This window comes from Dicentrarchus labrax, unplaced genomic scaffold (assembly GCF_905237075.1).
Source record: "Dicentrarchus labrax unplaced genomic scaffold, dlabrax2021, whole genome shotgun sequence".
Classification (NCBI taxonomy): domain Eukaryota; kingdom Metazoa; phylum Chordata; class Actinopteri; family Moronidae; genus Dicentrarchus; species Dicentrarchus labrax.
The window spans coordinates 6,779,826-6,806,772 of NW_026136702.1; the positions used below are offsets into that span (position 1 = coordinate 6,779,826).

At 39.0% G+C, this 26,947-nt stretch overlaps 7 protein-coding genes across 8 annotated transcripts; 5 read left to right on the forward strand and 2 right to left on the reverse strand.

Moving 5' to 3' along the window:
* The first annotated feature begins 546 nt into the window (after positions 1–546).
* On the forward strand, positions 547–3,543 carry mad2l1bp (MAD2L1 binding protein). Its single transcript, XM_051427552.1, has 3 exons — positions 547–976; positions 1,968–2,251; positions 2,348–3,543. Exons 1-3 carry the CDS (start codon positions 574–576, stop codon positions 2,873–2,875), a joined length of 1,215 nt encoding a protein of 404 aa, XP_051283512.1. The 5' UTR covers positions 547–573; the 3' UTR covers positions 2,876–3,543.
* On the reverse strand, positions 3,270–6,439 carry ephx5 (epoxide hydrolase 5). 2 transcript variants are annotated; one of them, XM_051427467.1, is made up of 10 exons: positions 6,305–6,439; positions 6,122–6,181; positions 5,644–5,860; positions 5,366–5,546; positions 5,059–5,268; positions 4,840–4,969; positions 4,363–4,574; positions 4,084–4,192; positions 3,875–4,000; positions 3,270–3,764 (listed from the first exon to the last, which is right to left on the reverse strand). In XM_051427467.1, the coding sequence occupies exons 2-10, from the start codon at positions 6,142–6,144 to the stop codon at positions 3,563–3,565; spliced, it is 1,410 nt and encodes a 469-aa protein (XP_051283427.1). In that variant the 5' UTR covers positions 6,145–6,181; positions 6,305–6,439; the 3' UTR covers positions 3,270–3,562. The 2 variants fall into 2 exon arrangements, with proteins under 2 accessions (XP_051283427.1, XP_051283436.1); XM_051427476.1 differs by having other exon boundaries at positions 6,316–6,411.
* A 58-nt stretch (positions 6,440–6,497) lies between these two features.
* cst3 (cystatin C (amyloid angiopathy and cerebral hemorrhage)) lies at positions 6,498–8,724 on the forward strand. The gene is made up of 3 exons (XM_051427651.1): positions 6,498–6,814; positions 7,558–7,668; positions 8,307–8,724. Exons 1-3 carry the CDS (start codon positions 6,614–6,616, stop codon positions 8,379–8,381), a joined length of 387 nt encoding a protein of 128 aa, XP_051283611.1. The 5' UTR covers positions 6,498–6,613; the 3' UTR covers positions 8,382–8,724.
* A 143-nt stretch (positions 8,725–8,867) lies between these two features.
* On the forward strand, positions 8,868–11,860 carry si:dkey-76k16.5 (uncharacterized protein LOC566887 homolog). Its single transcript, XM_051427618.1, has 5 exons — positions 8,868–9,708; positions 9,791–9,898; positions 9,979–10,099; positions 10,862–10,994; positions 11,101–11,860. Exons 1-5 carry the CDS (start codon positions 9,634–9,636, stop codon positions 11,498–11,500), a joined length of 837 nt encoding a protein of 278 aa, XP_051283578.1. The 5' UTR covers positions 8,868–9,633; the 3' UTR covers positions 11,501–11,860.
* Positions 11,861–12,193: 333 nt separating this feature from the next.
* Positions 12,194–14,844, forward strand: si:dkey-76k16.6 (uncharacterized protein LOC566817 homolog). The gene is made up of 5 exons (XM_051427634.1): positions 12,194–12,382; positions 12,494–12,613; positions 12,700–12,808; positions 13,536–13,662; positions 13,767–14,844. The coding sequence occupies exons 1-5, from the start codon at positions 12,305–12,307 to the stop codon at positions 14,164–14,166; spliced, it is 834 nt and encodes a 277-aa protein (XP_051283594.1). The 5' UTR covers positions 12,194–12,304; the 3' UTR covers positions 14,167–14,844.
* On the reverse strand, positions 13,412–16,419 carry mgme1 (mitochondrial genome maintenance exonuclease 1). The gene is made up of 5 exons (XM_051427560.1): positions 15,643–16,419; positions 15,318–15,543; positions 15,103–15,235; positions 14,848–14,978; positions 13,412–14,418 (listed from the first exon to the last, which is right to left on the reverse strand). The coding sequence occupies exons 1-5, from the start codon at positions 16,157–16,159 to the stop codon at positions 14,388–14,390; spliced, it is 1,038 nt and encodes a 345-aa protein (XP_051283520.1). The 5' UTR covers positions 16,160–16,419; the 3' UTR covers positions 13,412–14,387.
* Positions 16,420–17,000: 581 nt separating this feature from the next.
* Positions 17,001–24,953, forward strand: snx5 (sorting nexin 5). The gene is made up of 13 exons (XM_051427690.1): positions 17,001–17,157; positions 18,504–18,608; positions 18,696–18,806; positions 19,290–19,411; positions 19,564–19,687; positions 20,062–20,157; positions 20,260–20,365; positions 20,471–20,546; positions 20,683–20,722; positions 20,829–20,915; positions 21,785–21,944; positions 22,059–22,144; positions 23,554–24,953. Exons 1-13 carry the CDS (start codon positions 17,122–17,124, stop codon positions 23,602–23,604), a joined length of 1,200 nt encoding a protein of 399 aa, XP_051283650.1. The 5' UTR covers positions 17,001–17,121; the 3' UTR covers positions 23,605–24,953.
* The last annotated feature ends 1,994 nt before the right edge of the window (positions 24,954–26,947 follow it).

The window sequence follows — 26,947 nt, forward strand, 5'->3', positions numbered from 1 at the left end:
AATTACCTGCAGGTTTTGTCAATAACTGGGTAAAATATCACGTATTTTTTGAGTTTCTGCTTATTACATCAACATTAAAATCCATGCGTATCTAATGTGGTTAATATTTAATGTTCATTTGAAATGTCTGAATCAATATATTGCATTCAAGTCCGGCCGGAAAAAAACCGACAGCAGAACTTCAAACACAACCAAAACTTCTTTATTTGTGTCATGGGTCAAACAGATTTTAGGCCGATAAACAATGACTTAAATTATCAGAAAAGTTTTATAAGATTGTGATTCACGCTGTTACATTTGCGAAATATATTTCTAGTGGCAGGGTGGTTGTTACGGCCTGTTTTAGCTGTTACAAAAAAACTTAATTTAAAGTCTCGTTCAAAATAAAAGTGCTAAAAATTCAGCAAGCCATAAAAGAAACGTCTACAAAGACAGCCTTCATGAATAAACACATTTTGAGTCATTTATGAGCACAAAAGAGCCAATCCACCATCATTTCCAAAGTGGAAGCTTGTTTTACGAGTCTTTCCACACGGTACGTGAACTCAGCATTGCCGTCGACCCACGCTTCCCATGATGCAGTGCAGAGTACACCCGGCGGGGACATTCAAAAGTATGGCAGAAGACCCAAATATATTTATACCGACATCAAACTCTGAAGACGCGGATGTTCAGTCGAGTATTAACAGCGGGGGCGATGAGATAAAGAGGTGCCTTTCGTTTTCGTCGGATAAAGACGACGGCAGCCTGGAGGAGGCGAATGTGACATGTAACGTTAAACTCTTACAAAATGTTCCCGACGACTCACATTCACACCGACCCGCTGCGGAGGCCGTGAAAACACGTTTAAAGGCGACAAACACCGGCGAAGTAAGAGACGCGTCCCCTGAACACCGACCGGATTCGGGGGAGCTCAGTGGGAACAACACGGAAGACAAGGAAAACTCCACCATGCCCTCCACAAACATCCCTCCCGGTAGGTAACGTAACGTTGTGGATACTCAACGTTACTCGTTTGCCTGCACGTTTCCAGACGTGTGAAGCTGACAGGTTGTCAAACACAGTGGTTGCAGTGTGAAATAGATAGTGTTTTCATTCTGGAGAGTGGGGGAACAAATTAAAACGGTCTTTTGTTCTGTAAGTATATAATTTATCTATCTAATAGTTCTTATATAGTTATTTATTTAAGGCAAACGTGATATCCTGAGGTGGCACTTGTGGAAAGCAAAGTGTTTCCATCTTATTACATTTTACGTTTAACTGCAATAGTTTACAGCTCAGACAATTATTCTGTTAATTGATTAGTCATCAACCATTGATGTTTGTGAAGCAAAAGCTACAACCTTGCAGAGTCTACATTGTGATGGTTTTTATAGTTGTAAACTGAATATATTGAATATTTTGCTTCAAAACATTAAAGTCAACAAGAAAATGTGATTCTATTTCTGGATTAAACTATCCAGCAGTATAAAAAGTAGTTAAAATTGGCCCCACCTCGACCAGACAAGTCTTCTTTCATGTTCACCTTCAATAATTAATCCAGTATTCTGTAAAGGGTCATTCTGAATTATGAGTAGTTAAAGGTCCAGTGTGTAACATTTCAGAGGATCTATTGGCAGAAAGTGAATACAATATTTATAGGTATGTTTGTGTTAGTGTATAATCACCTGAAAATAAGAATTATTGTGTTTTTTATTACCTTTAGAAGAGGCAGTTGTTATCTACAGAGAGGTCCACCATGTTTCTACAGTAGCCTAGAACTTATGCTTAAATAAAGGAGCAGCCTTATTCCTCCACCACTGACAGACAGTTGCCATATATTACGTTTAGAGGGAAAATGGGGACAGTGGCTGGCTTTATTAGAACACTGGCCTTGCTAGATTTCATTAACATTAACTAGCTAAAATTGAGCAAGACAGCTCCATTGCTCACCCTAATGACATTATTCTGCTCCTCCATTTGGACAGATAACACCCAAGAAGAGGGCACTTCTGGTCAGAGAAGTTTGCAGGATTCCAACGTGACCGCCAGTAAACAACAGAGTAACACAGAGGACAGGGATGCTGAGGTGATGAGAAGAGCACAGGAGGAAGGCCATGTGAACGTGGACTTCCCCGGCACCGTGACTCAGGAAGGCTGCTGCCGCTTTGTCAGCGAGATCCTCAAGTGCATTCTCTATCAGAGACAGCAGCTACCCATGACGTATGACCAGCTGGTGTATTCTCAGAAGAAACAGCAAGCGTCGATGCAGGTGAATAGGAAAAAATGATCAAATGCACATCTAATACTTCATAAATGATGAAATGTTGTGGATTTGAGATTAAATAAAAGTGTTTGTTGCTTTCAGGATAAAGACACAGTGAGTCGGAGGCCAGTGCAGTCAGCAGACATGGACTGGCGTAAGTGTCAGCAGACCCTTCAGGAGCTGGAGGAGGTGTTGCAGCAGCTGGAAGTGCTATTTTCCCTTAGCAGGGTTCCCCGTGTGCTACTGCTAATGGGCGGCTCCCTCATCCTCCCCAAAGAGCTGTATGAGATCAACATGGAGGCTCTGGTAGTGGCTAGTGGAGATCAATGCCTGCGAGTGTCCGCATGCTTAAGGCAACTCTTCCGCACTCTTTTCGTGGCTGACCTTTTGTCCGACACCAGACCTGTTCGTTTAATGCCCACCACGGTCTTGGCGCTGGCTCACAGGGATTGCGGCGTTGGTTGGTTTCGCCCTAAACTACAATTTAAAGTGCCAACCCGTGTAAAGAACAAAGTTATTGCTCTGTCTACTGATCCCAAAACTTGTAAGGAACCGAGGGCAGAGGGGTCAGACTGGCAGGATTATGTGTGGTTCCAGGCACCCATGACTATCAAGGGCTTTGGCAAGTGACCCAAAAGGTTGTGGAGTGCATAGCGTAGGTATTGGAGCTCTTTCTGGAGCTTGTATGCTAAAATTAAATTTTAATGGTGGTATAAGTGGTTTCTGAACTTGATTTTTGAATTGAGTGGTCCATATTTTAATGAATTATGAGTTTAATGTTTTTCTGCTTTATGATTAAAAGTATGTCAATTAAAACAATAGTGGGTTCATCGACACCAGCAGTATGGTGTATTACCGGTTTTTATACTCTTCTGAAATACTGAACGTGTTCTCCAGGTTTTGTTAAGGTGATGAAATCTTAGAACATTGTGTGTTAATGCTTATATGTATGAAGAATGTACATGAATGACATGTTTTGCGTAAAAGATACGTTTGTTTAGGACGTTAAAGACAACACACATAATATCAGTGCAATATATTTTTAATCTGCATAACTTGAAAGGTTTAAGGTTTATTATATTGCTTTCTTTAATCCAATTTTTTAATACATTGCCAGTATCATCTGTGTATATGTTTACATTTATTAAAGCCTGAAAATGATTTTGACAGTGCTGCAATTTTGGAGGCAATCAAGCCGTGAGATGGATTGTAGTGTGAGCTTAGTAACAAGGATGTATATTTGGAATGATCAATCAAAATCAAACACAACAGCAATAATAAAGAACATTTGCACCACGGTCTGAGAATGCATTAACATCAGGACTTCTCCACTTTTCTGACAAACTGGATAAGGTCATTGGCTAGCAGCTGGGGTTCCTCAAAGGCAGCAAAGTGACCACCTCGAGGCATGAAAGTGTAGGAGTAGATGTTTCGATACTTAATTTGTGCCCACGATTTGGGGACGTGCATCAGCTCATTAGGGAAGGCGGCAAATCCAGTGGGCACGAATATCCCTGTCCTAAATCAAAAGACAAAACGTTATCAGTCTTAATATGATAGGATAATAAGGTTGTCAGATTAGCTAAATAAAAGTCATCGTTTTGATAATATGAACTTTTAGCCACATACTTTGCATCCACTCTTGCATCAAGGTTACTCTGTAAGTTTTCTTTGTAGAAGCGCATGGAGGAGACTATGGAGCCTGTGGTCCAGTAGATCATTACATTTGTCAGGAGGTCATCCAGGCTGAATTTTCTGCACAAATGCAACAAATTAACAATTAATTACACTATCTCCATATACGTTTATGCGCTACAAATAATGAAAAGGCCTTGTACCTCTCCAGCCCACCATCCACCAGATCCCTGTTTTTGAAATCACTCCAAGTGGAGAACTTCTCCAGAATGTAGGCCGCCAAGCCAACAGGAGAGTCATTCAGTCCACAACCTGTACACACAATTTATTATATATGAAGAGCTGAAAAATGTGTATACTGAGATTACAAAATACTGTAAACAGTCAGCTTGTCTCAGGAGGTTTCTCTCAAATTCAGTGGGTTCATCTTTGACCTGTCAAGTGTCAATATGATCATCCAAACTGGCAGTGTATGTCCCCACCTGCAGTGTCTGGTTTAGTGGCCTGGATGTGTAAGTAGCCCGATTCCCTCAACATCTCCCAGACATTCTTCTCAAAGAACGGGAACAACCGGCGAACATCTTCCCGACTGAAGCCCACCAGGAAGGGCAGATAGGGACCAATCATGAGGGACAACAAGACTTTGAACCCCCTTCCTGACATCATCATGTTTAAGTGGAGTCCTTTCACGCACCTGAAAAAATAATTATAGGTCTTATAATGTTTTAATCTGTATTAAGTGTCAATTTATAGTTATAAATGCAACTTTTTATCATGGTTTTCTATTGACAAAATATCTGTTATTCTCCAGGAATGTGTAGTGTCAGTGGTTTTTTGGTCATTTGACTGCAAGCACTGTTTCACAATGTTACAATGCTCCCTTTAAAAATCACGTGGGTGGTGGAAATTCCACTGCAGTGGTAACTTGTAGCATGTAAGGCCTTGTTTTGCTGTCTTACTGGGGCTTCATCTGTGCCATGTTGGTGGTGATGAGGGAGCCCCAGTCTCCTCCCTGCACATAGAACTGGGAGAACCCTAAACGCTCCATCAGTGTCAGGAAAATCCGGGCAGCGGCGAGGCTGTTAAATCCTGAAAAGACACAGGAAAGGACATCTGTAAACATCTGCTGCTCAAGCTGAACTACACACACACACACACATATATTTATAATCATCAACCTTTTTTGTGAGGAGCGTCTGAGAAACCGTAGCCAGGGATGGACGGGCATATGACCTCAAACACGAGACCATCCTGGTTCTCTGTGAGAAGTGGCAGAATCTTGTAGAACTCGTAGAAGGAGCCAGGCCAGCCGTGGACGAGCATAAGAGGGCGAACCTTTCGGGTTTCTCGGTGTGACGGTCGCACGTGGATGAAGTGCACATCCAATCCTGTATTGGCGTGATAAAAAAAAATAGTGGGCAAATATTTAAATTGTAAGGGATTACTCAGCAAAACCTGTTGATTAAGTAGGGAGGCTGTGTGTACCTTCTATTTTAGTTTTGAAGTGTGGAAACTTGTTAAGCACTGTAACTTGCTTCTTCCAGTCAAACTCATGTCTCCAATAGGAAACCACTTTCTGGAGATGAGTGGAATTGAAGCCATACTGGAAGCCGCTATCTTCCAATGGATCACTGTAGCGGGTTCTGTCAATGCGCTCGTGGAGGTCCTGTTGAACATAAACACGTTACTGTCTTATAACAACTCAAACTACTTTTTAAATTGATATTTGGTGATGAAAAGTTTATTTAACAGCTCAAAATGACCTTAATCTCTTCATCTGAGGTTTGCACTTGAAAGGGGTAGATTTTCTCATCCTCTGACAGTGGCTTCTCTCCTGCTCCCCACCATCCTTCACCAAGAGGAATAGTTTTCACTTGTCTTCTCTTGTGCGCTATGTATGCCAGGATCCCCCCTGCTGCCAGGGCAGAGCTACCTACTACAAGCCGCTGTTGGACAGCATCCAAGCCAAAGAAAGCTTCTCTGCAATGTGTGGAAAGAAATATAACAATTGGAGATAATTACAGCAGTACAAATATTTATTTATTTACATTTTATGATCTGCACATACACTATAAATGTATATGTAACAAATATATTTTAAAAGAAATAGAACAATCTGCAAAAATGGCTTATGTAGATACCTCCCCTTTAATAAAGTATCATCATACTTTAAAAAGAGAAAAACACATTAAAAACTAAATTTGCCAAATGTATGAGTATTAGTGGTAAAAGCCTACTTACTTTAAAACCTGAAGTCTTAGCATTGCGCAGTTCCAAAGCTGATTACCTTTCAGACATGCACTAGGACAAAGGTGAAAATTGATTAATTTCCTGCAACTTGTTGTGAACAAACAAACGCCAAAATCCAACCACGATGTGCTGCAACCATGGATGCATTATGGTTTCAAACAGCTTTCCAAATACCTTTTAATTACCTCCTTTTAAAAGAGTGACTCGAATTTCCACAAATGGAAAAAAGAAAAAGGGGGGGTAGCAGCTACGGAATTTATAGGCGTACAAAACGAGCACACTCGCAGACTGACCTGAGAACCAGATCCGATGGGAGGAGGGGGTTTGTGTTTTAGAGGCTGCTGATTGGCTCCTGGACCTGTCACTCACAGCGCGCCTCACCAGCCCTGACGTCGTTCTTTATATAAGGGAAGGAAACGTCTGGGACTTCTTGTTGTTGTTGTTGTGTCGCTTTGTTGCGTCGAGTCATCCAGTTGCTGAAACATGATGTGGAAGGCTGTCTTTCCCGTTCTTGCGGCGGTGCTCGCCGTCGGGTTGGGGGCGTTGGTTGGGGGCTTTAGAGACGCGGACGTGAACGACGAAGGGGTTCAAAATGCCCTCAACTTCGCCGTCGTCGAGCACAACAAGGGCAGCAACGACATGTACCTCAGCCAGGTGGCACAGGTAGTGAAGGTTCAGACACAGGTGAGTGACTTGTGAATGTCCGGACCTTATTATAGCTCAACAGACAGCCGCCTAGTTAATGAAATCAGTATAATCCCGATTGTATGTCAGCCATGTTATATCACAGTGTTACACCCGCCAGTTAACAGCAGGCCTTAACGCCCATTACCCAGTAAAGTAAGGTAAGATAGACTTTATTGATCCCACATTGGGGAAATTCACTTTTTTTTCACTTGTTACAGCAGCTTCATATGAGTAACACAAAGAAAATACACATTAAATAAAAAAATATAAGATCTCAAGAAAAAATTTAATTTGTATTGTATGTACAAACTTTATACAGAATAAAGGCTTAATCTTCACCCCTAAACTGCATATACCTTTTATTTAACAGTGTATTTGGCTATATGTGCATGGATCCTAACATCAATGTAGGGGTTGGCAGAGAAATAACCATAAAATCTAGTCAAATCCGCATTAACAGTTGTACAGTCTCTTTAAAACCAGCTGCAGGTCACATTTTCAAATAAATAAATGAACTGGAAACGTGTTCTTTACTTATCTTTAGAAAGGGAAATAAAAGGAACCTGAAAAGAAGAACCTCTTTTGTTGCAGTTGTTTGCCATTTTACATGCATTCTTTTGGTGTGTGCTTTGTATTTGGCAGGGTCTTGATTTTGTATTGTGCTGAAATCAGGCTGTAGGATTGCGACATCATTAGTCACGTAATCTGTATTTGAATGACCCACCCGCTTCTGTTTTCAGGTGGTTGCTGGCACCAAGTATGTCATTACTGTGAAAATGGGGAAGACTCCCTGCAGAAAGGACCAAGCTGAGGAAGTGTGCACCGTCCACCAAGACCCAGAAATGGCCCGGGTAATTACTTTATTAAGGGGCTACAACCTCAGCTTTTGGGATTATTTTTCCATTGCGGGTTATTAGACACAATGTTTAAACATCCTACAGTAGAGTTGTACTTCTCTCTCCAACAGTAGACCACAAGCTATTGTGAAACAAATCTATACTTCCCCCTCTTCGAGCCATCTGTTTTTGTTTGTTGCTGTCACCAAGCAACAACAATTGTTACCAAAATACCAATAACATCATACCATTATATTATCTTCTATTATATGATCTCACAGGGTGTATAATAAATGTATCTCATGATGATAATGAAACCCAAAATGTGAAATCCTTTTTAACCAGATGACTAAATTTTAAACAAATAATTCAACATTAGTCTTTTAATAATGATATTCCCCTGAAAGATGAAAATATTTAATTACTTTAATGACATCTAATCATGAAATAATCATGATCATTGAACACGAGGAATGGGGGCACGATGTCTTTTACAGTGCTTTAAGAGAAGGCATCCCGCTCCATCATGTCCTCTTAAAAACAAAACAATGCTATGTTACTCTTTGACTACACAATCTCAAAGATGTAATGCTGCATGCTGTTTTATGAGTTGTTTCATGATCGTATAAATGTGTATCCTTTCTCTTCCTCAGCCTTACCAGTGCACATTTACAGTGTGGAGCCGCCCATGGCTAAGTGACATCAGAGTGATAAGTGAGAAATGCTAGAGAGCGAGCTACGTGGGAACCCTTCGGTGTTTGCCTTGTTTGCAGAAGAACCTTCATACAGCATAGTACATCATTTACCTGTAGATGATGCGCAAAAGTATTAACATTTTCATTTTATTCCTGTGATTCTTCACTATATGATAAACTGAATAAGCTTTGTTTAATACCCAATGTATTATAGCCATGTAGCGTTCAATTAACTTTTAGAGGAGCTACTTTCTAATGTACACATTATTTACTAAACCAAGCAAATAACAACACTTGTGTACTGGACTGTTGATTCGCTTATTAACAACCACACGCTTTGGTTCAAATAAAATTTAAAGTTGCATGTGAAGTTTAATGAGTGTGTCCAAGCTTTTTTCTGTCTATATCTCCGTTGTCTGTTTTTATAATTTTAGGGAAGAGAACAAAAAAAATTTTTTTTAGCATTCCTGTCTCTCATCTGACATTGGCCAATAAGGATATGAATCCAGTAAAATGTATAATTTAGGAAGGGGGGATCAATTTTCATAAATAATTGCCGCAGATTTAAAAAAAAAAACCTATCTATTTCTGTTTTACATAATTGGTTTAACCAAATGTGAATTTCCTCTTCTGGGGTCCAATTAAGTCATGATTTTCTCACATTATCTTGTTATGTGCAAAGTGGACTTCCAACACCTATTTTCACGCAAAATAATGAGCTTTAACAAAATATTACACCTTACCATAATATAATAATTAATTATTTAGACCAATAAGTGATAATTATTGGATGATTGTAGTAGTAGAGAAACAAAAAGGTGACTTTACAGTATATGGCTGTCCAGAAGCAATATTGCAGCTGTGTTATTGACAAAGTAAAAATATGAAGGACGTATTAAGAATAATTGATACTATGACCAGTATTTTAAAGTATTTTTAGATATTTGGTGCTTTTATTATCCAAAGAGAGAGATGAAACAAAGGTCAGTGCTCCCTAACATTTTCTGGATGTGTTCACAGATTTTACTTTCATATTTAAAATGCTTCTCCTGTCACAGCAAATTTGGGATAAAGAAAAAGAAAAGAAAAGGATATGCTTTTATTTTTTAAATTCAGACAGGAAGTAGAAATGTATTTTTACTCTTTGAGTGGACATGCTTGATTTACAAGTTTCCGAGCGACTGTAAATGATTCATCAAGGCCATAACTGGTGGGACAGTTCAGTTTAAACAAACAAGACAGGTCGGACAACAACATTAAGAGGTTTCATAACCCCCCAAAAAACATGAAGGTCCTGAACAAAGAAGAGCTTCACACCGCTGAACGAGTTCTGCTGAAACACGTCCCGAAGAGTTTGAAGGTAGACGCATGCAAGCCATTTAAAACGCAGAACTCAGTATGTCAGCATGCACAGTCACCGCCTTAATACTTATTTTTTTTAGGTATATGGCTTCCTCTATGGTATTAACAGGAATAAACCGAGTACACTGGAGGTAGTCGTTGATACCTGGCCTGATTTTAAGGTGATCATTTGCCGACCTGACCCCAAGGTGAGTTCACATCCCATTGGATGCGTTGCAGCTTTTAACCATGTGATAACACTAGAATAATATGTGCGTTCATTTCACAGAACAAGCGCGCTCTGGAGTTCATGAAAAAGGTGACATACTTCAGCACGGATGAACAGATTTTAAGGAGAATGCTGACAGAAGAAAATGCAATTGACTGGAGAACTTACTTCCTTATTGGAGGCGAGTTTTCAGCGCTGCAGAGAGGGTTTTATCATCCAGTAATAATTGTGCTTTTCTTTTCTCTATCTCAATTTCATGCCACATTATGCTTTCTCTGCACTGCAATTTAGAGGTAACATTTTTAACTTTTTACAAGTGCTTTGACAGTGTTAGTTTCTACTTTACAAATAAGATTTTACACACAAAACAGTATGATGAGCCTATAAATGTATGATGCATTATTATTAAACTACAGTACAATTACAATAATCAGTATAACATTGTAAAAGTGTTAGACTCAGGGCATTGAGTGCTATTACTTTATATACTTTAAGTGTGTTTTGATAGGACTAGTTATGCAGCATTTAGGGTTAGTAATTTGTATTGTGGTTTTGCTTCTTTAACTGTAGAGCAGTGGTTCTCAATCAGGAGTCTGGTGGACCTCCAGGGGTCCTTGAGAGGGCTCCAGGGGGTCCATATAAAATAGGGGAAATTTAATTTCACTTTTCACTATTTTTTGTATAGTATATGTATAATATGTATAAGAAGGACTTTTTTGGTCATAGGTTTTACACTCTTTACTGTTAATCTGACAACCTACAGTACAGACAGGTATGGAATAACTAAATGTTATGAGACACGGATCAAATGTGGGTCTATGACCCAATGTGTATCAGTTTGAGGGTCCTTAACACCAAAAAACGTTTACACTGCTGTAAATATGTGAATACTTCCCTCACTACTGGAAAAGTAACATAATGGTGAATCATTTTTGTCCTGCAGGATTTGACTTTTCCCATGCCCCCATGCTCAAAGAAGTGTCTTCTGCCAGAGATGTCAACAACAGAGGCTATACATTGGTGCGTCTTCTGTATTTGCCAGACAGCAGCCATCTGCTCCCACCAGCAGTTGACAGGTACAGTCAGATAATTAAAGTGTGTATATTTCACTTAAGAGAAAAGTAAACTAATATTATTCCTCCACTCAGATGAACGGTTATCTTAATCATTTTTTCCCTACAGTGAGCTTGAATCAAGGATTTCATCTCTTAACCTTTCCCATGTTGACTTGGTGAATAACACCTGGAAGTTTGGAGGGAACAAGAGGGGTCACACGAACATTAAAAACCTCATCGGCAACTTCCCGTCATGCTGCATCACTGATGGTGAGGGTCAACCGGTGTCCTGGATGCTGGTGTACGACTACTGTGCCCTTGGCATTTTGTACACTCTGCCAGAGCACAGGGGGAAAGGCTATGCCAAAGTCCTGGTCAGCACCATGGCCAAGAGACTCCACGCTGAGGGGTACCCAGTGTACTGCTTCATAGAGGAGGATAATGAGGTCTCCTACAGGCTCTTTAAAAACCTGGGCTTCACTGAGGATCCCTCATACAGGGCGGGGTGGTTCGAGTTCAACATTTGATTTTGTAACAATTGTGATTTTGTAATAATTCTCTGAATGCATAGCTGACATAATATCAGGTTTTAAAGTGGTTATAAATTCTCCTGGTTATATACTGACTGTATTATAAGGGTAAAGAGGCATTAACTAACACTAATACAATAATAATGTCACATTTTCATACAGGTATTTAGAGAAGAGAGATAAATAAAATGAAGTTGTGTTGATTCATGCTTTCCTTTCTGTGAATTATAAAATGATGTTCATACACACATACTGTACTGTATATTCTCTATATATACCATAGAGTTTGCCTCATTTTATACACACCTGTGCAATTATTAGTAACAGTGGTTCCCAATAATAAAGACATTTTATGCATACCTTGTTTTGTTCATGTTTCGAAGAGAATGTGTTTTCCACTTTAAATTACTCTCAAAGCTTCAATAGGTTCCAGTCCAGGTTCAAGTACAACATTTTATTGTGTCCAGGCTTATGAAACAAGCTTTAAAGTAATCTATAGACAGTGCGTTATTTTTAGACGTGGGTTTCTATGTTATGGTCTGGAGAAACAGCTGTGAAATGATCCCTTTTTCTATTGTGTCAAACATTAAAAAAAAGGTTTGGGGAATTTTATGTCCACCCTATAATGCACGTGAACTTGGAGTTTCGCCGAGAATTTACATGTCTGCAGCGAAAGTGCGAATCAGAAACCAACTTCAGACGGAAACATTGCACTCTCAGGACTCTGCAGGCTAATATGCGTTTCTGGAGTTGGGTGCAGTTCATTTAATATTCCGGATTGGGAAAGAAACATCTCCAGAAATGACCATGGAACTGACCGGAGAGCAACTGAAAATAACTGAGACCCGGCTGAAAAAATATTTACCTCGGTCGCAACAGGTCTGTCCGGTCAGATCTACTCTGATTTGACGAATATTACTATGTTTGCTTAACAACACCTTTAACTACACTCACTGCCTGAATAACTAATACAACTATTTCATTTTTAAGGTTTACGGTTATTTGGTCCTAATGAACAGATCAGATCAGGTCAGAGCAGACCCTGTGAAGGTTTTAGTGGACAGGTGGCCAGAGTTCAATGTCATTATCTGCAAACCACAATATGAAAAGGTAACTACTAATGTTATGTGCATTAAATATATACATATGTATAGTATATATTTCTGCATATACAGCATCTTCATTTGTTCTTACAGGAGGGTGATCTCTTCAAAGACACACCGGTTTTTGCAAACGATGAAGCTATTCTAGAGGAAACCATAAGGAAGTCCTCTGTTATTGATTGGACCAGATTCCTCTGTCTTGGTAATAAAAATAAGTTTCTTTTGTTCTTCTAATGGTCTCTTGAATATTAAAGTCAGTTCATTTACCTTTTATTCTCTTTATTTTTATCGCACATTGCTCTTGAAGGGTGTCCCTATGATAACTGAAATACTATAATGGCATTAATGCACTGATCTTTATACTTTAAGTGTTGGAATGTGCCATTAAATGATCCATCCTACATCAGTCAATGACAAGACATTAACATTATTTCTGAGCCGCCGCTTTGAGTTTTATTATCTTTTCTTTCATTGTGTTCAAAGTCCTCCCATAGTTATGGCGTATCATTTAATGATCTGAGAAAGATATGGCACTATTTTATGTTGTATTCCTACACCACAAAAAGTTATGAGTGCAAAGATCATACGTGGTGCCATTACAATATCTGAATAATAAATAAAAAAGGAGAAGTTAGGAAGAAATGTGCAAGGCATTCATATCACAGGGAACAGAAACTTTCTATTCAAAAATGGCTGTGTAAAAACAAACTAACTGCTTGTTCCTTAATATGAGAGCAACTTTGTGACCTTTTAATCTTTCAAATACCTCAAGATTTGCACACGGTTGAAATAACTTAGAATTGACTGAATGATTAGAATCTTTAATCTTGTATAAACAATACATTTTCTTCAGAACTCAAAAGAAATACACATTTATTTCTGTTAATAGATATTCCATTAAAAAAATAATTGCATTACGTCTGTCCAAGGAATCAATCTTCGCCACGTTGATATATTCAAAGCGGTGGCCTCAGAAAAAAACGTTCCGAGCTGCAAACTGGCAGTGTGTCACATGATGATACTGAAGGATGTATCCGACCTTCCCTCTATAGACAGGTAGAGAGCCTACCCATGCACTGACATCTTAAGTGTCTAAAATCATTATTTTAAAGTCTTAATAGCTCATTAATAAAGCCTGATTCTGCTCTGTTCTGCATCAGCTCAGGGATCTCCCTCAGCTCTATGGATGAATCGCACGTTGGCTTGGTGAATCAGTCGTGGAAGTTTGCAAAGACGAGGGAGGCTGTCGGGATGATCCGGAACATGCTCGCAAACTTCCCCTCCTGCTGCGTGCTGGATGCAGAAGCAAAACCCGTGGCCTGGATCCTGACCTATCCGACGTGTGCCATGGGGATGCTGCACACTCTGCCAGAGCACAGGGGGAAAGGCTATGCCAAAGTCCTGGTCAGCACCATGGCCAAGAGACTCCACGCTCAGGGCTACCCAGTGTACTGCTTCATTGAGGAGGAGAATGAGGTCTCATACAATCTCTTTAAAAACCTGGGCTTCACTGAGGATCCCTCACACAGGGAAGCCTGGTTTCAATTCAATGATCTTTAAATACCTCAAAGAAGGGTAATATGTATGTGTAAAAAAGTCTAATGAACTTACTAATGTGCATCTGTAGCACAAAACATTAGTGAGATTAACTGAAAGTATTTGTCAAAAATGAGGGTAAAGAAAGAGTTCCTGCTACTGTAAGAGAGCATGTTGTATTTTCAGTTCAGGTTCAGTTGCTTTAAGCTGATATAACCTGTTTCATGGACATTGCTGATCACATATCATATTTTCTCATTTGATGCAAGACTGGATCTGAAATGAAAAGAAACAAATCTTAAAGTAAAAGTGCATATTTATTACCATATATTGAAAAAATAATAGGGTTTTTTTAGATCTTCAATGCTCATTATTAAATAATGTGTTTTTTAAATTCATAATTTATATAAAAGGTTAATTACAATTAGAAACTGCCATCACAAGTAACTATAGTCCAAAGTGATGTCTTGAGATTATTACATCATTAATCAATTATCAATTAGATTCCTCTCAAGTTACCAAATGATTAGTTAACTAATCATTTCAGCTTCACTAGTTTATGAAGGCAATTCTATTCTATTCTATTCTATTCTATATGATCAAACAGTATTAATGCATTCATTTCTGAATAAAATCCACAATTTATTAAAAAGAACTGAAATCATCTTTTAAAGGAATATTAAAAAACCCTGGTGACTGCTTTACCTTTGTTCAGTGAACTCTTGCAGACGAAGCAACCAAGCGTTCCAGTACTCCGACATCAGCTCTGAGCTCAACTCATGAGCATGGCCAGGTGAGCCATCCTTGTAGGCCACTACAATGAGTCCATTTTCAACCTGTAAATTACAATAAATCAGCGAGGTTGTAGCTGATTCATCTTACTATAAGAAGCTACAATTTATGAGAACAGGTCATCTGGGTGTAAAGCATACAATCACATCATGTTTCTCAGTAGATCACCTGGTATTTGTAGTTGCCATCAGAGTTCAAAGCCCCAGCGTAGGCCGCCACCTGAATAGGGTTGTCATATGTGTTCCTCAGATAGGGTTTGGGCTTCTCTGAGGTCTTCCAGTCAATCACACACAATACACCCCTGTGGACAGAAAATGTGTAGTGAGAACAGTCTCGTTGTGGAAGAGTCTGGCCTATCTTTACTTGCAAATCAGGATATTTACCTGTAGCGGGCAACGCAATCCGCCACTCCCAGGTAGTTCAGAGTTTCATGTTGTACGGTGCTTTCAATGGCTCTCACTGCACTGACATCCTCCAGTACGTGAGAGATGCTCTTCAGGTATCCCTGTACGTCGGGTGGATACTCTGGTGTCTCTTTGTTCTTCCACGCTGCTTCTGTCAGAGTGTCCTCCAACGCTGAATGGAAAAGCTTCCCTTGTCTGAATAGATCTGATTGAATACAACAACTGTTGGTCACTGTTCTAGAAAACCCCACATTATAGATACCACACAATAGGTAGGTGTCACATTGATGTTACACAAACTTACTCTTAGTGTATTCTTTGAAGCCATCCTCTCCAAGCTCTGCGATCATCTTCCTCTTCCATCTCTCCAGTAAGAGGATCTGACCCGGGGACATGGTCTGCTGTAAAATGCGGGTCACACTCGGTACAGAAGACCTGCCCTTGCCCCGGTTTAACGCAATCCGAGTTGGAGGTCCTGATTCTGGCTCCTCTGTTTCCAGAGTCTCTTCGCAGTGTAGGAAGGGATGGAGGGTTTTAGCTTCCCTCACCTTTGGGGTGATAGAGGGCTTTGAAGCTTTGATAACAGGTCCATAAATGTGCTCATCCTCCGCTTCTATGCTGTCGACGGTCTGGGAACTGGTCCTCGATGTCATGGTAGACTTTACAAGAGAAGAGTAGCGCTCACTGTCCACGGAGCTGTACGGGCTGTGTTTCTTTGGGGATGTTAGGCCATGACAAACCGAGAAACTGGTCACAGAGAGGGAGGTCCACTGAGAGACAATGGTGCCTCCAAAGGGCACCACGCGTTTAATAACTAACATTTTGGCGGCTTTTCACACAACAAGCTTGTACGACTATAACATAGCTATCGAACTACGTGTAAATACGAGAAGTTTCGGTTTTTTGGGTTCGTTATTGAGACCGTACTTGCCCCGGCGTATTCCAGAGAAACTCGTCCAGAAAAAAAAAAAAAAAAGCGCTTTGTTTCCGAACGACGCGCCTCCGCGGTCGCACAAACTTCCGGTGGAGGACTTCCGGGTTCACGGGCGTCGATTCGCCAAATAAATTCCAGCGTGGCAGGAATTTAAATAAATAAATCTATAAAAAGATCAATAATGCCTCTGCTAAAAAAAAATGTTTTTACACTTATGTCTTAAATATAATTTATATAATATAATTTTTTAATTATTAATTTTACTCTCCTATGTCATTTGTGTTAACTAAATTTTTTTTAAATTAATTAATAAGTAATATTAAAGTAGTAGAATTTTTGAATAAGTTTATACATTATTTGTTATTAATAAAAGAAGCTGGTAGTTCCGGGTGTGTAACAGTAAAAAAAAACTACATTACCCATGTACCTGCATCAGTGCGTCATTAAAATACATCCGTGTAACTAATGTCACTAACTAATAAATAACCCTCTTCCGCTCGTTAGCAAACAATAACTAAAAAAAAAAAAACGTAACATCGTAAATTACAAAGCTTACGAATATTTCACACAGCGGAGAGAGGAAACATGTGGCATGATTGATTAGGCTTAAAAACCAATCGGCGCATCGATAAAGTCGACGCTGCCCAGTCACATCCACGGTGAGGCGGGTTTTAAATGTTTCACGAGGTTGGAGGAGGAGGAGGAGGAGGAGGAGGAGGAGGAGGAGGAGGAGGAGTAACCGATCTGACAGTTCGTCAGGGAGCTAACCAGTCAGCGGAGGAAGGAGCTTCCTGGCTCTATACTTTTATTATTGGGGTTGTTGGCCTGTTCGTCGATCTCCCTCCAACCATGACATCCAGCATAGACGAAAGCAGTAAGGAAAAGGTAAGTTAAATAATCTTTATTTTTTATTATTTTATTTTTTTGGGGGCGTTTAAACTGCACCAACGGCCGCTAACGGCTGCTTTTTTTTTTTTTTTTTGGGGCTAGTTAACGTCGCTAAGTTGTTTTGTTTTTCTTTAGCTCCTGGCTAAAGCTAAGCTATCGTGTTTTTTTTTTTTTTTTCTTTAAAGGATAAAGCGATTAGGAAGAGGGTTAACGTGGGTTGAGTCCAGCTGCGTTCATGCGGAAAAGTGTTGTTTTTGCTCATTAATGTTACCCATTAGTGAAGTTACTGTCAACGTTAAAGTTATAAGCAAAGTAACACAGCCTGAATGGGTTTAAGGTTTCTCTTACATTACGTTTATAATTACCTTTTTTAAAAGGACTTCACTGCAGAGCTGTGCACTACACGGGCCTGTGGAATAAAATTAGCATCATTCTGACAGGTGTCTTGATGATTTAATGTTAGTTTTTGTGAGTTTTATGGTCGTTTTGGAGGGTGTAGTTTGTGGTGAGTTTCTATTATTTTGTCTGGCTCATGTACATCAATGAGATAATATAAACTACAGCCTCAAAACTGCACATTATCCTTCATGAGGCAACTGAGTGTATTCTTTAACCAGCAAGAGTAAATAGACAAGATTACGGTATGTTTGCTCTCTTTTTTTTTTTGTTGTTGTAATATAACAGATCTACAGGGGTGTGGAAGCTGTTATGCCAAAGTTGGACTGAAGTTTGAGACCTGCTGTCAGATCTAAACCTTTTTACTTACCCAACATTTAAAGCTCTACACTAGAGGAAGAATCATTCACAGTACTACATTTTTGTGCATTATGAATTCTGAGGGGCCCTGTGTGCTAGGAAATATGTTTTTTATTTTTTAAAAATGTTATATGTTTGTTTATCTAACCCTCCAACCTCAGTTTGAACCTTACCGTGAAGTTTTAGCCAGGCAGGTTCGGTGGGGGTTGAATCAGAGAAAATGTCTTCGGACTCTCAAAATTGTTGCAGCTAACAGAAGATTCCTCTGTTTGTACATTGTTAAGCAAGGGAAGACTTCAGACACTGGTGATTTGTAGTGCTGCCTTACTGGCTTATATAAGATTTTGCTTATATATGGGAATTATGGAGACTGATTACAATTATTGCTCTTATTGAACTAATGTTCAAAACGCAACACTTATGAGCTTTGCTTGAGAAGTGTCACTGCTATATGCATTCCCACATTTTACACTTTTAAATCTGTCGTACCCCACGGAAACAGTAGAGACACTGTAGATAACAAAACCCAAAATAAAGTGAATAATTATGACTTTTTTATATAACCTTGGTGTATTCCTTTTCCTTAGATGCGCTCTGTGTCTGTGGATCTAAACCATGATGCCTCTCTTCTCATTGACATTCCTGATGCACTCTGTGAAAGGGACAAAGTCAAGTTTACTGTCCATACTAAGGTAAGAAGTTTAAAAGTATTCTATACGAGTATACGCTGATATGTAGACAGTTTTCTTTTCAAATTATAATATTACGTATATTTGCAGACCACACTGAGCTCTTTCCAGAAGCCAGAGTTCTCCGTTCCCAGGCAGCATGAAGACTTCATCTGGCTTCATGACACACTGGTTGAGACCGAGGACTATGCTGGACTTATAGTGAGTTTAACTTCCTGCAGACATGAATCAAATAAATAGAAAGATCACCATTTGTCTTAATTCTTTTTGATGTATGTATGCATATTTTAATTGTATATATTACACATTAAAGGAACAGTGTGTAACATTTAGGAGGATCTATTGGCATAAATGGAATATAATATTCATAAGTATGTTTTCATTCGTATATAATCATCTGAAAATAGGAATCATATTGTCTCATTACCTTAGAATGAGCCATTGTTATCTACAGGGTCCTCTTCTGCAGAGGCCGCTGCGCTGTGTTGAACCTTTGTGTTTCTAGAGTAGCTCAGAATGGACAAACATGGACTTCTGCCTTTTTTTGTTTTGCAGCCACTGTAGTTTCTCCTGTGCTTGGTCGGCTCAGTGCTAGACAAAACACAAAGTCCTACAAACTGGTCCTTTTAATTTAACCCATCATTAGTTTTGAAAGTAACTTATTTCCTGCTTTGTCATTCATAGATTCCTCCAGCGCCCCCAAAGCCTGACTTTGAGAGCCCAAGAGAGAAGATGCACAAACTGGGGGAAGGTGAAGCCACTATGACAAAGGACGAGTACACTAAAATGAAGCAAGAGCTGGAAGCGTGAGTGTGACACTCAAACAAAACACCATGAATTGTATTGTGTCCTTTAGACAGCGTCATGTTAGATGCTTTACAAAACCTGCATGAAATATTGTTTTACAAAAAATATACATTTATATATATAATGTTTGCTGTTTTTCTTTTCTTTTCAGTGAATACCTGGCTGTGTTCAAGAAAACTGTCCAAGTGCACGAAGTCTTCCTGCAGAGATTGTCCTCTCACCCCACTTTAAGCAAAGACAGAAACTTCCAGATTTTCTTAGAGTATGACCAGGATGTGAGTTCCCCATAATGCTGACTTCCTTTCCAGAGTTGTCAGTTGGAAAGAGAGGAAGTAGAGTTTACTGGAGACTGGTGACACATGGCTTACATCCTGCTGTGATCAGCAGTTATGCTTATCTGTGTAGTCTTTGTCAGTCAGTGGCAGTGGTATTTGTTAACAAGAAGAGTTAAACACTTCATATACTTGTAACATGCAGCATGTGTTTGTGGACACATAATGATACAAAAACAATGAACTATTGGTGAAGTCACGGACATTATTTCAGGCCCATCTTAGTTCCCAGAATGTCGTATGATAAGCTTGAACAAATGCATCATATTCTTCTCATTGATTTTAATACATTCCCCTTCTTCATTCTGTCATTTTAGCTCAGCGTGAGAAGAAAGAATGCCAAGGAAATGTTTGGAGGATTCTTTAAAAACATGGTGAAGTCAGCTGATGAGGTCCTTATCTCAGGAATAAAGGTGGGGCTTCTGCGTACAGTACATGCATGACAGCATCACAGACTTGTCTTATCCAATGTCGTCGCCACTTACCTTTTGTCTGCGTGTTTGTTTCCTCCACAGGAAGTCGACGACTTTTTCGAGCAGGAGAAAACATTCTTGCTCGACTACTACAGCAAGATAAAAGATTCCACTGCCAAAGCAGAGAAAATGACCCGTGCACACAAAAGTATTAGAGGGTTTTTTACATTACCATATTAAATCAGATTTTTAATGGGGTGGAATAAATTAATTTATAATTGGAAGTTTTTCATGCTAATTTCTGTTGTTACAGATATTGCGGATGATTACATTCACGTCTCTGCCACCCTGAACAGTCTCTCTGCTGATGATAGTACAGCAAATAAGAAGTGAGTTTAATATGTAATTTAATGATTTTCTTTTTTCTTTTGGCCTCTTGTGGACAAAAGTTGTATAAATTCACATCTTGATCAAAGACATAGTTGGAGAGTTTTTCCACATTATGGCTTTACTTTTTTTTCTCAGGCACCTGGAGAAGTTGGCAGACCTGTTTGAGAAGCTCAGAGTAAGTAGGACTTTAGTTACAAACTAAGACACGGCAGAAAAGTTTTGTCCTGATTTTGTAAATACACTGTGGTAGCCGCTATTTGTCTTCATCTGTGTCTCTGCAGAAAGTGGAGGGAAGAGTAGCATCTGACCAGGAGCTGAAACTCACTGAGCTGTTGAGATATTACATGAGAGACATCCAGGCAGCCAAGGTGAGACAAGTTTATCCTCAGTTTCTTCGTACGAGATGCACATACTCACAGCTGTGTTCCTTGTTCATGAATTTGACATTTTGCTGTATTTCCATAACTCGATGCAACCCGTTCCAACCAGACAGAACAATATTTAGATTAGCCATTATTGTCTCTCTTAGGAGAAGTTTGTCTCGGGCAGTTGAGAATAACACTGTTGACTTAAAAGCACACATGTACAGTCAAACTACACGTAACAAGCTGTATCACACACACATCTATAAACACTGAGACATACACACCAAGAATATTGCACAATGCCCTACATAAAGATATTGCACAGATGTTATACACCAATATATTGCACAGGACTCACAATACTGGAAATATCAAAAGGTCTGCTTTATTCCACAGATCAGGGCTCAGTATTAATCCTTGTTGTCTTTTTATAAGTAAATCTGAATTAAGGAGTGTACATTTAGGAGTGAAGATGAATATAAATAATATCCATTATTCTGAGTAGCAAGGCAGTCATTTTCTAGTCTATGTGGTATTAGAGATGTTCATATTGGTTGTATTCAGCATGAAGACAGATTGAGTAGATATTCAAATTGAAATAATTGCATTTGAGGAGCAGTAACCAACCCTGTTATACAAAACAAAAATGCATATATTCTCATTTATACTCAAAAAGTGTAATTTTCTGCTGTTAAACTCTGTCTTTTGAAACAGGAGATTAGATTTTGAACCATTGCATGTTGACCGTTTTAGATTATTAGACATTTTCCCAACGGAGACAAGTCATCTCTAAAATAGTTCAAGTTCACTTTCTCTGCTTTCCCTTTTCATACTTTTTTTTTCCTCATGTTTAATTTCCTGGAACATGTCAGGACCTTCTGTACAGGCGAGCCCGGGCGTTAGCTGACTATGAGAACTCTAACAAGGCTTTGGATAAGGCTCGACTGAAGAGCAAGGACATCCCCCAAGCAGAGGAGCACCAGCAGCACTGCCTGCAGAAATTTGACAAGCTCTCAGAGTCTGGGAAAAAAGGTGTGTGCATCCGTGCATAAGAGATACAGGCTCGCTCTGTACTTGTTTCTTTGTGTGTAAAAATAGCAGGCACTGCGCAAGCTATTTTTTAACTGGACGATGTTATTCTCATAGAACTCACCAGTTTCAAGGGCAGGCGTGTTGTGGCCTTCAGGAAGAACCTCATAGAGATGGCGGAGCTTGAGATAAAACACGCCAAGGTGAGCAGCACATTACAGCCGACATGCGTGAGGTTGTTTGTTTATTCGTAACTTATACTTTGTGATGAAGTCTGGTGATTTTTACGCAAATTAAAATATTATTTTAACTTCCTATAGGGGCGCACACCTGGTGCCTATAGTATTATGCAGATAAAGTATAATCAATTACTATTATACAGCCATAATGTCATTAATTAATCTCACCTGTGAACATTATCAGCATTAATATCTCAGTCATGAAATGCCAGAAAGGTGATAAATTATATTATATTATATGTTATTATTGTTATTAATATAATATTGATAATAACATAATTTAGTATGCAAAAGCAGTTAATTAAAAGTTTATACGTGTACCTTTTGATTGTCATTAATTGTATTGATATTGTATTGGCTGACCTGAAGTATGAATGAGGTGCAAACACATGTTCTTGTTTTGCAAATAGCAGTTTATGTGTGGGAAATGTTTATCCATCTGGCCCTAGATGTTTTTGCATTCGCAACAACACTCTTAATAGGCTGAGTTTATAGCAACTCTCGCTTTTATAGAATCTGTATCTGCCTGAGAAGACTTCTGTGTACTGCGTTAGTCATCTACACTGGTCAGCACTGGTTTAGTTTGGACTGAACAATGAAAGAGGAGGGGTTTGAAACCACACAAAATGCTGCCACCGTGTTACTGGAAGTTGTAAACATTATATTATTTACAAATTAAGGTTAACACCCCTCCTGCTTCTACTTAGTGCATTTAATCATTTACCCTGAGCAAATAAACCTACCCTTGAATGCTCCTAGAGACACAATTATAAATCACCAAAATAAAGGACTTTTAAATTAGAAAATAAATCTTTTCACTGCCCCTTTTATCTATACCCCTGTATACACGATTATAATATTATTCAGGTTTATAATTACTGTTTTTGCAGGCACATATTACATTTTTTAGCATTTCAGTAAGTGTTTGTTTTTATGATTGACTTGAGAATTTACCCACTTTGATTTGTGTTTACCTTGATGCTCATGCATTTTAAAACCCCCTTGTGGTTTTCTCTATCATTGCCAGTAATGAGAGTGACATGCAATGAAGATTTGCTTGTGTTAGGTGGCAGACAGTGAGCAGAAACCTGGGCTCACTGATGGTGTTTACATGCCACAGCATCACTGTTTCTTTTCAAAATCACCCAGCAAACTTATTTGATTTACTTATAATTAGGATAACAATTTGTTCTGGTTTCCATAAGTAAGATATGTTGTTTGAGCATGCAAACACAACAAAAACCTAATTATAAGTGGGATAGAGTTGTACATTTAATGTGCATTTTATTAGGTGAGATATTGGATATCCTCCTGACTTAAAACAGAACTCCATTTGTCAGGAATATTAATATTGTTTTCTCCTGTCTCCACAGAACAATGTGACTCTATTGCAGGGATGCATTGACCAGCTCAAGAACAACTGACATGGTTTTTTTTTTTTAAAGTATTTTTGTCCTACCATCACCAAGTGACCAGTCATAGCAAATGAAAACCTGGCGTCCCCGGGGCCTTGCATGGACATGAACCTAAGCCCCATCTCTGCTCCCACCCATGGGTCTGATGCCACTTTAAAACCCTGCATGAGACCAAGTGTCTCGTAAGCAGAATGTCTTCATGTTTACAGAGTCCCTGTCCTCTGGTCCGTGGTCCATCCTTTTCCATTATTTATGGAGGTCTAACTCAGTGTGACTGCCTCCAGAGAATGAGGCTGCCAACATTAAGGTCTTCCATTGTTTGCAGCATCAATAGGGCTGATTTTCTTTTTTCCCTAATTTCTTGTTTCATCTTTACATTATGCACATAATAGAAAATTTGCCTTTTTGATGATATTTCTTCCTCCGTACATTCTGACTCTAACCTTCTTTTCTCATGTCCACTTTTAAATACCTTTCATTTTGTGAATGTTTTTCACGTCGCCATAACCTACGTTTTATGCTTCATATGCTTAATCAGCTGGGTTTTTTGTTTTTGTTTTACAGAAGCAAAACTAGTGCCTGTAAAATAAAATCATCCTCAAAACATCCTCATACTCTGCATTCCCAGGCTCTGACACTGGAGTGTAACTAAACCAACCCTCTAGTAGGGAAACTTATGACTGACCTACAAGACAGTTCATCTTCAAGTCTAAAATAGCTTCACTTCACCTCAGGAATGGACAGTTGGATTGGTCCCCACATTCTTGTTGAACTGGCCTCTGATCCCAACAGATATCTTAAGATGCACATTCATTTTGCAAATATGGATGAAAAGAAAGATTTCTGCAAGAAATCTGTAAACTAATAGGCTATGTAAGAATCTAGCATTTTTAGTAAAATCCACATTGGTTCATCACTCATTACACACCTGCACTACATGTATTCTGCCCTCAGCAGCCTCTTTCCCCCAGCCAACTCTGCCTATATACTCTTTCCTTTTCAGTGCGTAATTGTTGTTTTTCTTTATTTTGCCATGAATTCCCCTTTGTTATTGATGGGTTCTTGTGTATCAGACCTGATATATTTACCAGATCTTCTAAACAGTTTGTTTATTTTAAACAGTTATTAAAAAAAAAAAAAAAAAAAAAGATGCACTAAGAAGATAAGAAAATACATTACAATCATGACCAGGCACAGTGGAGTGTTAAAATGCATTATAGTTTTTTTTTAAGAAATTGAATGTATTTCTAATGGATTCCAACTGTGTGAATTCCTTTACATGATGCTTTTCTTACAGAACATTAGCATTTTATAAATTTGTAATAATGGCATTGAATAAATCCTACTTTCCCAAGTTTCATCTGTGCCATTCTCTATTTGTCTTGAGCTTATTTATTTAATTCCGCACAAGTCTTCGGTTGCATGAAAATACACCAAATCTGTAGTTTAAAGAGCCACCCATCAAACCACAAGGTGGCAGTATCAATCTTTCCACTGTATCCTGTTTCCACTAAGTTTCAGTGTGTGGGCCCTTGAATTTAAACACAGCTGTATGCATGTTTGTGTTAAATCCATTGACCACAGTGGATCCTGAGATGGGACTGTGTGGGTTAGGTAAGCTGTGAGGAAATGCCAGAGTACTCATGGGAATCGCCACCACTGAAAATGCACATTTCATGTCCTACTTTTTGAGCAGCACTAAGCAACATGACCTAAACAAATAATCTGCAATGAAATATACTTTTGTGAACCAGGTCATTCATCAAACCACTTCCCTGCTGGTCTCATAATATGAATAAAAATAGGTTATCAATGACTTGTATACAAAGACAGAGCACTTCTAAATTGCTTACATATGGAAACGTTTAAGCCATTTGTTGGGTTTTTTTGCATTACTCCACACAAGGCTGTTAAGGAAACTGCTGGTAACAGTGCTTAATGCCGCTTCATTAGCCAGCACTTAAGTAATTCCACACATATAGCGGTGAAGGGTTACACCTGAGTGAGACGTGTACAAGTTATGTTGGTCGTGTGCATACACAGAATATACTGTACGTGTCCAGGATGCCTTCGTCAATATTGACATCACCGGTGGCACAGTCACAGTGACTTTTAGGTTTCCGTTCACTGATTGGATGAAAGGCACGGACTTCAGCCAATGAGATGGTAACACATTATCAGTACAAACATGTTAGTTTGCCAACTGCGAAAAGAGTAAACAGTGTTTAAAAGCATGGCATTTTTTTGGAACATGAAGAAAAATAGGTAATATAAGGCCCAGACATCAAGATGAAGTGCCTGCTTTAAGGTGCCATTGTTAGGCATTAACTCACAGCGATCTTACTCATTTCACTGTCTGAAACTGTACAGTCAATGATCTGAGTACATCAGTGTGAAACAGACAAGTATCAGTCCTAAATTTAGTCTTTTTCATGTTCCTTTTGTGCCGCTGCTGTGGTGTTATGATAAAGAATTTCCTCAGTCCTTGCACTAATCACAGAAATAAAACTTCCGAGGCAATGATGCACTGTGTACAATTTGTCAGTGCTGTTATAAGGGAACAAATCTGCTTGCTTCAAAGACTTATTGTGCTGAGTTTATGAATTTTCTTATCTCCCCTTAGGCACGCTTGGATAATTTGCAAGCTATAAATGTATGATAAGGAGTATGATTTTGCAAATTTCCCCAGCTTTTGGAGACATTATCAGTGATTGGCCATGAATAATTCATTCAACATCTTTATGAACCCTACTTTTTTTTGTCACTATCATGTCAGAAGCCTCAGTCACACAAATACACGTACTGCTCTTAGACAGTCAGGCCCTGGATTTGAGAATGCATAATGGAGAAACTATAACCAAAAAGGACAGTCTTCTTACCACTTTGGTTGAGGTCATGGATAGTTAAACTGCAAAGAGCCAACAGGCCAACATCTTACTTACGCTGACTGAGCCTGTGAAAGCACCTGCCTCATGTCCCACAGCTCTACACTGTTCAGTCATAATAAATGCAGACAGAAGCCTTGGAGCAGGACTGGAGGCATGAGGCATGAAGGCCTCCTCAAATAGAAACCATGACCTCTGAACAGGCTCACTACAAAAAAAGTGCACCTGCAGAGCTTGCTGATGTAACTGAACTTAGTGAAACAGAACAGGGTGCTTATTCCCAGTGCTCATCAGGTAAAATTTGCATACAGCTACAGATTTTTTTTTTAAAATCGCCCTTCCTGCCTAGAAACCCACAACACAAGTGGACCAAAGTCGCCCTTTGGCCTTTTCAGTATTCAATATTTAGCCATCTATGTACTGCTGCACATCACTGACATGTTTGTGTGTTACATATGGGAACTTAT